Source organism: Megalobrama amblycephala, linkage group LG22 (genome assembly GCF_018812025.1).
Source record: "Megalobrama amblycephala isolate DHTTF-2021 linkage group LG22, ASM1881202v1, whole genome shotgun sequence".
Classification (NCBI taxonomy): Eukaryota; Metazoa; Chordata; class Actinopteri; order Cypriniformes; family Xenocyprididae; genus Megalobrama; species Megalobrama amblycephala.
In genome coordinates, this window is record NC_063065.1 from 19,334,922 (window position 1) to 19,348,212 (window position 13,291).

A 13,291-nucleotide genomic window follows, 5' to 3' on the forward strand; every position below is an offset into this window, starting at 1 on the left:
ACACGCGAAACATGAACACATGTTATATTGCACACTATAAACACAATCAAAGCTTCAAAAAAACACGAAAAACGGGACCTTTAACGCCGGCGCCCCGTGTGAATGCAGCATTACGCTGCATTCACACGGGGCGTCAGCGTCAACGCTTTACGGAGGGCGTGTCTGAAGCTTGTGTTGACGCGACTGTTATAGTGATAACAGCCAATTACATTACTTCCCGGTGTTGCACGAGCGCTATTGGCTAGCGACTGCTCTAGGGTATTTGCATAGGGCGATCTGATTGGATGACGCCTGCGTTGGCGCTTGAAAAGTTGAGAAATCTTCAACTTCTGCCGCTTGCAACGCGAGTGAAGCGACGCGACAGAACCCACAATTCAGTTCGGCAACACATGACGTCACCCATTCAAAGTAAATGAGAAGCGTTAACGCCGGCGCCCCGTGTGAATGCAGCGTTACGCTGCATTCACACGGGGCGTCAGCGTCAACGCTTGACGGAGGGCGTGTCTGAAGCTTGTGTTGATGCGACTGTTATAGTGATAACAGCCAATCACATTACTTCCTGGTGTTGCACGAGCGCTATTGGCTAGCGACTGCTCTAGGGTATTTGCACAGGGCGATCTGATTGGATGACGCCTGCGTTGGCGCTTGAAAAGTTGAGAAATCTTCAACTTCTGCCGCTTGCAACGCGAGTGAAGCGACGCGACGGAACCCACAATTCAGTTCGGCAACGCATGACGTCACCCATTCAAAGTAAATGAGAAGCGTTAACGCCGGCGCCCCGTGTGAGGAGCGTTTGCAAGCAGGCATCTATCGCTGATAGTCCACTGATAGACGCTTGCTTTCAAACGCTCCCACTTTCAAATTCAAACACTCCCGTGCGTTGATCATTATTCATTATGAATCCGCTCAACAGCACTCAAAGCGTCACATTTTTTACATTTCAGTACCGAAGTTGGTACTTTTGATAACTCTACTTGCTATTCATGTATAACACATACTGAATTTAATTACACTACCATAGACTTGTTCATGTTAAACAGTGTTAGGAAATGCCACGCCGATATTGATCCTCATTTTATGTCTCCTCTTGTCCAAAACTCTTCTTGGGTCATTTGATTCACGCATTGCCATGGTTTCTACAGCAGTAAAAGCAGAAACCGAGAATAACGCGGACATGACGCCATTGGTGTTACGCTGGTTAAAATTGTGAATTTCTCTGGATTTAAACATTGTTGGAAATATTTGGGATAATGTAAGTACACATATAACACTGTGCTAGTGTTTTTTGGATATTTTAATGCAAAAGTCTTACATATTGTGCCTTTAAGCATCCCTCTTGAACTGTATTAGCATAAAGCTGCATATGCCTAATATATTTGTATTGTTTTTATATTAGGTAAATTTCTCAAATAACTCAAGCCAAACAAAACAAAGACTATAACACCTAACTGCATTCTAGCATGCAGCCATGTGATCGAGAGTGTTTATAAAAGGGCTACAATAATCTGTCACCTTTTGAGAGACTATGAATGAATGGGTGATCCAGTGAACGTCCCAGTTGTGTCACACTGAACAGCTTGTGAAAAGAAAAGCTTCATTCAGCATATAGCATGAACAGGAAAGATTCCAGAAACCTTTAACCCATTTAAATCAAGGGGAAAACATTGCCATTTGTGCTCCAACAGATTTTGCTTTAAATATTGATATTTTTTACAGATACAAAACCCCAAGATAGATAAAAATCAGCTACAGACTGAAGAAGCCTTAAAGCCTTTTTATTTGTATTGCTCAGCAGTAAAAAGTACAGTTTATGTGCTACAAAAAAATTAGACATGATTCATAATATGTGAGAGCAGTTTTTTTCTTGTCAGCTGAGCAATTACCACTCCCTCTGCTTACATATCTAAAACTCATGCCAGCACATAAAAAAAGGACGGAAACAATGAAAAAAAAACAAAAACAAATACATTTAAAACAATATATAAAAATCTGCTAAGCACACAGAACAAAATGAGATATGTAAAGAAAAAATGATGATATGGTCTTAAAACATGTTACCAACCTTAGTGGCACAAAGAAAGTACAAAATAAAATAGTTACTCTGTATGTCTTTATATCTAACAATTACACTCTATTACATCCAGTGATATCATTGACATTCATCTAAAAAAAACCTGTACAATACAGCAGTAAGCACTGAGAATCAAAGAGAAATTTAAGGAATTCATTTTGGTCTCATTTATTCTCTTCAGTGTTCACACAAGGGACAGAGAGAAAGACAGACGGAACCACAAGCACACTCATTCACCCTTCACTAAGAAAAACATGTGTCTTCTAACAAAATATATATATATTTAGCCAACCTGTGAAGCAATAATAGTGCCATTTTCATCAGAGCATGACGTAGCAAATAAACAAATACAATGGTTTATTTAAAAAAAAAAAAAAATGCATTTCCACTACAGTTATACAGTATAATGCTTAGCCCTGCTAAGTTGAACACAAACACATACAATATGAACATATATGATGTGAAATGTGGAGCACAGTAACATTACCATACAAAGGGCTTTGTAAGAGGCATGTCATTGGCATTTAAGCATTTTTTCTACTTGCTTGTGCAACTGTCGACGTGAATTTTAGGGTGGTAGGGTGTAACAACGAAATCTTGATAGAAACTAAATCCTGTTTCATATCTAGTCTAAAGACACACAAATCAGAAAAGATGCATGCAACAAGACATTTACACACATGAAAACATCTCAGACATCGAAGGAATGGGACAATTGTTGTTTTGTCTTTTGGCTGGTGACTCAACTGGGGACAATCATCTCAGAAAGTCATGATTCGTCCTCCGTCAAACGCAAACAGGCAATCGACTCAAGTTCCTCCATGAGGGACGCGAGGGTTGCTGCAGTACCCATCCCAGAACCGTTCCAGAATCAATGCCCTTTACCCCTGCATCCCCTTACATACGGAATTCAAGTGCGGCAGGCTTTTTAAGTAATCATATTAAGTATTTTGGGTAACGTCACACAAGCATCCTTACACCACGCGCCATGTTTCTCAGCACTTTGCACCACCAAAGCCACTGGAACATAAGAGCAACAACACTTATTGTTTTTATTCAAAAAAGACATAAAAACCCTTATCACAACAAAGCATTGGTAGAAAATCCACATCAGAAAAATATGCAAGGGTTCCCCCTCATAGCAAATAGCATTTTTTGTAATATTCTTTCAGCTCCTTGAAACCAGTTTCATATATAAACCGCAGTCTCTGAAGGTTCACCACATATATGTATATATATATATATATATATATTTATTTATATATATTCTTAAAAAATGCAAGCAAAGAAAAGGGACTGGAAAATCCCCAGGGATTTAGTCTCCTTTTAATATAGTGTGTTTAGATATCAGAGGCCTTGTCTCTGTTGATAAAGAGAGTCTCTTGGCAAAAGGGATTAACCAGAACCACGCCACTGTCGCTGTAGTCACCATTAGGGGGCAGACACGTCTCTTGTTCCTGAAACAAAAAGAAGAACATTAGCACTGTATACTTGGCTAACTAAAAGCTAAATCACTCAAGAGCAGCTGCTACAGAGCTAAATACAGTTAAGGTGAAAGGAACAGGAATTCTTGTTAAGATCTATGTTCAACTTCTTGTAGACACAAATGTGCATTTCTATGGTGTGGTGATTGAGCTCTATCACCATGGAGACAGCATGTGTGAAATAAATGGGAGGAAATGAAGGAAGAAGCAGGTTAAATTGCACCTGTGAGGGAAGACAGCTAGGCCTAATTATAAGGCTCTAGATTCTAAGACGTAATGTATGTGTGGTTACACATAATGGGAATTCTCCTTCAGACATCAAAATGAATCCATCCATCCAGCTATCCTCAAATCTATCTAAAAACTGGGGTCTACAAAAAATTGAGTAGGATAAAATAATCAACTGAAAACACTGATATAGAGGAAAATTGAGGACAAAGGAATAAAGAAAGGGAGTTGATGTCTCTGTTGCAGTAAAGGAAGATATGAACACCTTAGTCACCGGCATCCAAAACATGATTCTTCATCATCATCCTCATCATCATCATCACACTCCTGTCAGAAAATGCCAGCAAGCAGGAACGAAAAGGTTGAAAAAAGAAACATGGAGAGGTTGAAATGGAAAATGTCAATGAATGGATGATGGTAACAATCTGACAAAAGAGATAAACTATTGAGTTTTTAAAAAAAATTAGATATCTGGACACCAGGTGGCGATATTTAACATGAATAGGAAATCATGCTAAAACACTCTCAGTTACCATTAAAGGGTTAGTTCACCCCAAAAATCTTTTCATTAATTACTCAACCTCATGTCGTTCCACACCTGTAAGACCTTTATTCATCTTCGGAACACAAATTAAGATATTTTTGATAAAATCCGATGGCTCAGTGAGGCCTGCATTGCCACCAAGATCATTTCCTTTTTTAATGCCCAGAAAGACTTTTTTAAAAACAGTTCATGTGACTACAGTGGTTCAACCTTCATATTATAAAGCGACGAGAATACTTTTTGTGTGCCAAAACAAAAACAAAATAGCAACTTTATTCAACAATATGTAGTGATGGGCGATTTCAAAACACTGCTTCATGAAGCTTCGAAGAATCAGTGGTTCGGAGCGCGTATCAAACTGCCAAAGTCACGTGAACTATTGAAATTTTGAAACACTTATGACATAATGAAGCCTCGTTTACTAAAATCACATGATTTTGGACTCTGAACCACTGATCGAAAACAAAAGATTTGTAAAGCTTTGAAGCTTCATGAAGCAGTGTTATGAAATTGCCCATCACTAAATATCGTAGAATAAAGTCGTTATTTTATTTATTTTTTTTATTTTTTTGGTGCACAAAAAGTATTCTCATGGCTTTATAATATTAAGGTTGAACCACTGTAGTCACATATTAAATATGTTTTTAGTACCTTTCTGGGCATTGAAAAGGAAAAGATCTTGCTGGCAATGCAGGCCTCACTGAGTCATCGGATTTTATCAAAAATATCTTAATTTGGTGTGGAACGACATTAGGGTGAGTAATTAATGACTGAATTTTCATTTTTGGGTGATCTAACCCTTTAAGTGAGCTTTTCAAGTGCACATTAGTTGCATCCCAAATGATGCACTATGCACTTATACACTATGTACTTACGCATGTACTCATCCATGTAGTGTGTGAATTTTATAAGGCTATTTTGTCATTCAGCATCACAGTCTATCAGATGTTCTGTGTCAGATGTTGTGAGATGTAGTACAGGGGTTCCATAAGGGTAGTCCTAACTCCATTTTTATTTACATACATCTGATTTTCGGTTTAATTCAGCTAGTTGTCATCTTCAGAAATTTTCAGATGACACTGCAATTGTTGGGTGTATAACTGATAATAATGAAAATGAATATAGGGAATTGATTATGAATTTTGTTGATTGGTGCAAGCTAAATTGTCTTGAGCTGAATGCAAGTAAAACCAAAGAAATTATAATAGATTTCCGAAAGAACATTCAGTCTGTACTTCCTATAAATATTGAAGGAGTGGATATTGAAATTGTGAAATCCTACAAATATCTGGGAGTCTATTTAAATAATAAATTGAATTGGTGTGACCACATTAATTACTTGTACAAAAAGGGCCAGAGTCGTAATCACTTGTTGAGACAGTTGAGATCTTTTGGGGTTTGTCGAATTCTGTTAAGGACTTTTTATGATACCGTAGTAGCTTCTATTATTTTTTATGCTGTGGTTTTTTGTGGTGGGGGGATTTCTGTGAGGGACAAAAACAGACTTGACAAACTGATTAGGAAGTCAAGCTCAGTTTTAGGGTGCTCTTTGCCCTCGGTTGATGAAATTGTGCAAGCAAGGATGGTAGGGAAATTGTCTTCCATCATGAAGTGTATATCTCACCCCCTCCATGATACAGTGCAGGCTATGTGCAGTTCATTTAGTAACAGATTTATTTATCCACGTTGCTCTAAGGAGCATTACAGAAGGTCTTTTCTCCCAAATGCTGTGAGATTATTTAATCAATTGTGATCATGACTTGAGTTTGATATGTTGTGCTTGGTAGGGTTTTTTGGGGGCAGTTTTTTATTTTTTATTTTTATTTTTTATTTTACAAAATGTATTTATTGTAGTATGTTGTGCTGCTATGACAATTGAATTTCCCCTTTGGGGATTAATCAATCAATCAATCAATCAATCAGTCCCCCTCCATTACATAATAAAAGCTGCGACAGTTGAGTGCATGAAGTGTCCACCATTCCACACTTTTTTCTGTTAATTTAGTGCATCATCCGGGTAATTAAAGTGCACTTTTTCCTTTTGGAATTTTCAATGTGAACACTACTCTCACCATTTATACTTAAAAACATTATAAAATAGTTCATAAGTATGTGAATAGGGATGCACCTAATGTCTAGATTGCAATGATTACTCTTGTAGGGGTGTGATGATATATTTAGCTCACAAGACGATACACAATAATATTGGGTTCATAAGACAAGACAATATTTTAACACTATTTTTAAGGAATCTTCAATATGACTTCAAAAATATTTTATTTTCAGACTTTTATTCAACTGAAAAACACAAAATGGAAAACAATGCAGGTGCATTGTTTTAACTAATCTAGGGCTATCACTAATGATTATTTAGGTATTCAAAGAATTAGTTGATTATTTTGACAATTAATCATGTAATCAGATTTTTTTTTTTTGTGGTAATAAATGTAGACCTAAGTGAAAATAGCCTTTAAAATGACTTAAGATACATAATAACATTGAGACAATGTTTCCGCAATACTTTCGGATGCAAAATTTATGGTAGGAGAGTATTTAAATGGATCATGCAAAGTGATTTACTAAGGTTTGCGCTAGTCAATTTACTGGTATTTGCGCCATTATTTACCACCCAAAAAAAGCATGCCAGACGCTAATTTATGCTGCTCTTGGTAAATTGCATTGGTCATTAAGGAAATTATCTGTCTACGTCTGTGTTCTTTAAAGGTGCAATAGGACATTTTCAGGCTAGCAATAGTGAGCTAGCTTTCAAATCATAACATCCCACCCTCCCCTTTAGAGCACTCTCCAAAGCCATGTCTCCTCCATAACACGAAGGCACACACACACAGCCAGTGTTGCCAAGTCCGCAGTTTTCCCGTGGAATTGGGCTACATTTACACTGTTGCCGCAGGTTGTTTTTCATGTCTGAGGGTTGAAGAGACCCCAAATAACATGATATTTAGCCTCTGGAATACTGATTTTACCAGGGGAACCCCACCAAAAACATGGATTTTACCCCCTGAAACGTGTTTTTTACCAGGGGAGCCCCCTGAAACATGATTGGGCTAGTTTTGGGCTAGTTTTGAGTAGCAATTGGGCGGATTTTGTTGTGAAAACCTGGCAACCCTGCACACAGCTGCTCTTGGCAAAGCATCACAAGAGATGGCGTTAAACTACCGCATGTCTCAAAGCACATAACATTACAATAATAATGATGATGTAATCATTCCGGTTAGAATGTCACATTGCCATCTCTTAATTATGGTAGTTATGGTGTGAATGCAGCATATCTTGTTGTTTTCGGTAGGAACTGTAAAAGGTGGCAGCTGTTTGTTTGCGGTGCTCCGTGACCGAGGTCTGTATAAACTCTACATACCATGAAACGTGCTGATGATGTATGATGTCTGCGCTAACAGGGTGAGCAAGGGTATGTAAAAACATATGTTGACAGGCAGGTAGGACATCGTTTTATTATTTTATTTGGACTGAATATAATGATTGGATGAACATTTTTTGGCCCTACACCTTCCACAGATGATATATATTTATAAAAATACATTTAGTCAATTTATCATAGTGATACTATCAGGATATGAGGAGACTTTCAACCAGTATAACAAAAAATGTTTCTGTAGAGAATCACCTATTGCACCTTTAATTTGCACGTTGTCAGAAGATCATGCGCAGAACTTTCCACTCCCATTGGCGCTTTTTTGGAATTGTGCTCTCACGCTAGTTTGCCCTGTTTAGTGAATCTGGCCCAAAGGATCAAAAGGAAGCAATTTTATGATACTGTATCTTTATGTACTATAACAAATGCTTGCAGAAGGCGCCAACGGCCTGGTGATTGTTGTTGTTACACTCTACAGCATGTTCAAATCCTTTTAATAAATACACAGCCGGTGGAAAAGAAACCGATGGGACTAGGACAGAAATTACATTCATGGATGAGATTATTAATGTTATTGTAGTATAAAGCAGAGCAGGGTAAAATGCTGTGGGAGCGGAATGAGCGGAATATTAATAAATGCTGGATGGCTTGTGTTGCTAAATAGCATGCAATTACAAACCCGATTCCAAAAAAGTAGGGACACTGTACAAATTGTGAATAAAATAGGAATGCAATAATTTACAAATATCATAAACTTATGTTTTATTCACAATAGAATATAGATAACATATCAAATGTTGAAAGTGAGACATTTTGAAATGTCATGCCAAATATTGGCTCATTTTGGATTTCATGAGAGCTACACATTCCAAAAAAGTTGGGACAGGTAGCAATAAGAGGCCGGAGGACCAATTTGCAACTTATTAGGGCAATTGTCAACATGATTGGGAATAAAAAGAGCCTCTCAGAGTGGCAGTGTCTCTCAGAAGTCAAGATGGGCAGAGGATCACCAATTCCCCCAATGCTGCGGCGAAAAATAGTGAAGCAATATCAGAAAGGAGTTTCTCAGAGAAAAATTGCAAAGAGTTTAAAGTTATCATCATCTACATTGCATAATATTATCCAAAGATTCAGAGAATCTGGAACAATCTCTGTGTGTAAGGGTCAAGGCCGGAAAACCACACTGGATGCCCGTGATCTTCGGGCCCTTAGATGGCACTGCATCACATACAGGAATGCTACTGTAATGGAAATCACAACATGGGCTCAGGAATACTTCCAGAAAACATTGTCGGTGAACACAATCCACCGTGCCATTCGCTGTTGCCGGCTAAAACTATAGGTCAAAAAAGACGCCATATCTAAACATGATCCAGAAGTGCAGGCGTTTTCTCTGGGCCAAGGTTCATTTAAAATGGACTGTAGCAAAGTGGAAAACTGTTCTGTGGTCAGATGAATCAAAATTTGAAGTTCTTTTTGGAAAACTGGGATGCCATGTCATCCGGACTAAAGAGGACAAGAACAACCCAAGTTGTTATCAGCGCTCAGTTCAGAAGCCTGCATCTCTGATGGTATGGGGTTGCATGAGTGCGTGTGGCATGGGCAGCTTACATATCTGGAAAGGCACCATCAATGCTGAAAGGTATATCCAAGTTCTAGAACAACATATGCTCCCATCCAAACGTCGTCTCTTTCAGGGAAGACCTTGGATTTTCCAACATGACAATGCCAGACCACATACTGCATCAATTACAACATCATGGCTGCGTAGAAGAAGGATCTGGCTACTGAAGGTCCAGATCTTTCACCCATAGAAAACATTTGGCGCATCATAAAGAGGAAGATGCGACAAAGAAGACCTAAGACAGTTGAGCAACTAGAAGCCTGTATTAGACAAGAATGGGACAACATTCCTATTCCTAAACTTGAGCAATTTGTCTCCTCAGTCCCCAGACATTTGCAGACTGTTATAAAAAGAAGAGGGGATGCCACACAGCGGTAAACATGGCCTTGTCCCAACTTTTTTGAGATGTGTTGATGCCATGAAATTTAAAATCAACTTATTTTTCCCTTAAAATGATACATTTTCTCAGTTTGAACATTTGATATGTCATCTATGTTGTATTCTGAATAAAATATTCAAATTTGAAACTTCCACATCATTGCATTCTGTTTTTATTCAAAATGTGTACAGTGTCCCAACTTTTTTGGAATCAGGTTTGTAATTTTAAAGCATATTGTGTGATAGAGAAAATGTTAGTAAGAATATAGCTGCATCTGATTATGCTATGTTAGCCACTTGACAAAATAATGTTTTCTAAAAAATAAAACAAGAAATCTAGGGTAAACATTCTTGGAAACATTTGGGATAATGTAAGTACACAAGTCAACAAAATATATAACACTGTTCTAGTATTTTTTGGATATTTTAATCCAAAAATCATACATATTGTGACTTTAATCTTTAATATTTGGCCACTTTATGATAGAAATGCTACAGCCACTGTAATGTCTTGAGCAAGAACATGTGGACATCAAAACATGCAGAGCGAGGGTTTTTACTTTCATTTTAAAAACGTGATGAACAGCAATTTGCATATTTAGAAACATACTGATGTATTCTCCTGTGTTGGCGTAGGTTTATAAATAATTTACATTACAAATCTGTTGTCACACGTTGCATTCGCAGATGAATGCTTATAAGCAACCCAAACTCAAAGCATATATGCAGAGATGGAGTTTGTTAACCGTGCTGCTGAGATGCGCGTCAGCATATCCCAAAATACATATCCCAAAATACATATTTTGGGATATGTATTCCCAAAATGTAAATAATGCGCAGAGCATATATTTATTAATTGAATCGCAGCCATTGTGATTTCACAATATGTTTTGCCACAAACTCAACTCCCTTGTCACACACCTATTTCATTATACACCAGCAAAGAAAAAGCCATGAAAATGAATAGAAAGCCATCTATTTTTGTGCCATTCAGCCAGATATCTTATTCAGATGATCATTCATAGAGTAAAACATTTTCTGTTCATAAAAGCATCAAGTTAAATTAAAGGTTAATTGTTGTAAAAGGCAAAAACAATAAAAACGTACTAAACATTCTTCCATTTTTGTTGGCCTTTTCTGCACTTTTTAAGGGATAGTATGGTGAAATGATGAGGTGTAGTTAAGTAGTGTAGTGAAGTCAAATAATGGAGAAAAGAGGGAGGAACAGGATCGTGAAATGTTGCAAGCTGGAATCGAACCCAAATCAACCACACAAGCACCACAGCTCAGCATGTCTGCATCTCAATTCACCTGCTTATATACTGTACTATGCATACTGTACTGTACTGTAAAAAAAGTACATACTTCTGAGTGTGTACCAGAAGACTTGGTTTTGGGATATGCTACCCACATTATAAATCACATCTTCACAGCCAGCATGAAATGGAAATTCACTTCTCTTTTCCAATTGCATATTATTGATCTTACTATGAATAATTCATCCATGAATACGTTTCGTTTTTTATTGACCTTGTAATTTTTTTTATTTTTTATTAAAATATCTTAACGCAATCTTCCAGTGAAACAACAGTCTTCTCTATGGTGGCTTGTGCCAATTAAGTTGTTTTTTTTGTCTTCTCCAAACATTCACTCATTTGTTACAAAACAGAAGAAAAGATCTGATGCTACTTTCGTTCCGTTTCAGATCACGGCTTTAAACCCCAAACCAGTGGTTAAAATGTCTTCTGGGTGTCTGTCAGTACCTCAGTCTCTAGTGATTGTATCTCGCGTGGGAGCTCCACAGCATGGCGGGTGAAGTAATCCATGGTGATGGCGTCGTTCCAGTAGCTCAAGTTGTTCTCCTGAGTAGCTGACTTCTTCTTTTTCCTCATACAACATACAGTAAGTAGCACGGCTAAAGAGAAGAAGACATGAATTAAAAGATTAATATTCAGTGTATGACTCCATTTTAGCTTTAAGACCACATTAATCACTTCTCAATTTTGTATGATGTGCTCCAGAAAGTTGTAAGCAAAATACACTAAGCCACAAAGGGAATATTATGTTATCCTGCTTCTTTGGAAAAGTTCCTGTCAGAAATGATGACAGAAAGCACAAGTTTTCAAAGCTGAAGGAAGTGTGATATTGGTTACTCACAGCATGAGGAGACAGGCACGCTAATGGCAAGAACCAACCACACAATGTCCATTTTATCCAGGCAGATGGTGTTTTTTTTGTGAGGAGGACTCAGTGCAGGACCCGACTGGTTTCCAGACCCCCATGGGCCTTGTGTGGTGGCTGGGACCTGCCTGTTCATGAAGCTCCCACTAGCTGTGGAGGGTGCCTCTGATGTGTCTGAATCATTCGCTGCAGGCCATGAGGCTCCAGTGCTGTTGATAACTTCTGTGACATCAGTCATGGAGACAAGAGAATCAATGGTCATCTTGGTGGTTCCATTCCAACCACCTTGGACTTCCACAGAGCTTCGATTCTCCATTAAAGAAGTGGGATTGGATGTGGTAATATGGTTGGAAGGTGGGGCGAGAGCTGGGGAAGGAGACTGGATGCCAGTTTGTGCCAAAGCCTCTCCCACCGTGTCCAAAGGGAGAGTAGGTTTCTCTGTTGAAGACACGTCACGCAATGTAATGGTGTGGTGTGGAGCCGACTTGTCCGAGTTCTGCCCATTGTGGGTTTTTAAGGTTGATGACTGATTTTGTATAGGATCAGTGGGGTCCCTTACTCCCATCTCTCCAGTGTCTCGGGTCTCTGAAAGGCCCTTGGCACCAGGGGCCACATTACTTTCAGTCCCTGAGAAAAAAGAAAGACCCGAGCCAGAATTTGTGGTTTGGTTTCCACTGTCCAACACAGCAGGACTGATCTGATTTCTCTGGACCAAACCTGAGGGGTCAAACTGGTTCACTGGCTTTCTACTGATTGTACTCAGCTTATCGGTATTAGTGCTAAAGTTCTGGACTTGGGTTCTGGTGAACATACTTCCAGAGGTCAGTTGGGGCGCTTCTGAAAGAGGGATTTGAGGTGGTGCCTGATCCCTGGGATGGACCCCTACAGTTGATGACTGATCTATTACAGAAGGTACAGTGGTCTTCGGTGTCTGGAATGGGTGGACAGTAGTGGGTCTAAGGATGGCTTCTGGATACGCCAGTGCCTGGTTGTGCAGATCCCCATTGCTGGAACCATCCTGCCAGCTCAAGGGCCCCGGTGAGAGGGTGGCGAGGGTTCTGCTGCTCGTTGACATGGAGACAAGGTCCCGAGGGGTTTGGCTGGGGTGAAGCTCCTCTGCAGAGAACACCAGCCCAACTGGCACAAACAGAATCAGTAGAACACCTGAGAAAGGAAAACAGACAGTGAGAGGAATGTAGACATGATTCTTTTATGCAAAATACCAAATCTCACAGCACCAAGGAAAAACATATACTTCAAGCTTTTTTAGTCCATAATGAGGTTCAGAGATGAGTCAAGGAACAGTTTTAAACAATCTGTTGGTATGGTTACAAAATGGGCGGGGACCCTACTTTATGGTTCAAAATGGTGTTTTATGTCCCCACTCGAT

The 13,291-nt window shown here is 38.8% G+C and overlaps 1 protein-coding gene across 4 annotated transcripts in view; it reads right to left on the reverse strand.

Moving 5' to 3' along the window:
• Nucleotides 1-1,754: 1,754 nt before the first annotated feature.
• The window catches only part of tmem108 (transmembrane protein 108), an 83,852-nt gene continuing 72,315 nt past the window's right edge, over nt 1,755-13,291 (reverse strand). For all 4 annotated transcript variants that reach the window (XM_048174404.1, XM_048174403.1, XM_048174402.1 and 1 more), the window contains 3 exons: nt 11,878-13,065; nt 11,484-11,635; nt 1,755-3,528 (listed from right to left, as the gene is read on the reverse strand). In XM_048174404.1, coding sequence (XP_048030361.1) covers nt 3,412-3,528; nt 11,484-11,635; nt 11,878-13,065 — 1,457 coding nt within the window. In that variant the 3' untranslated portion in view covers nt 1,755-3,411. The remainder of the gene's footprint in view (nt 3,529-11,483; nt 11,636-11,877; nt 13,066-13,291) is intronic.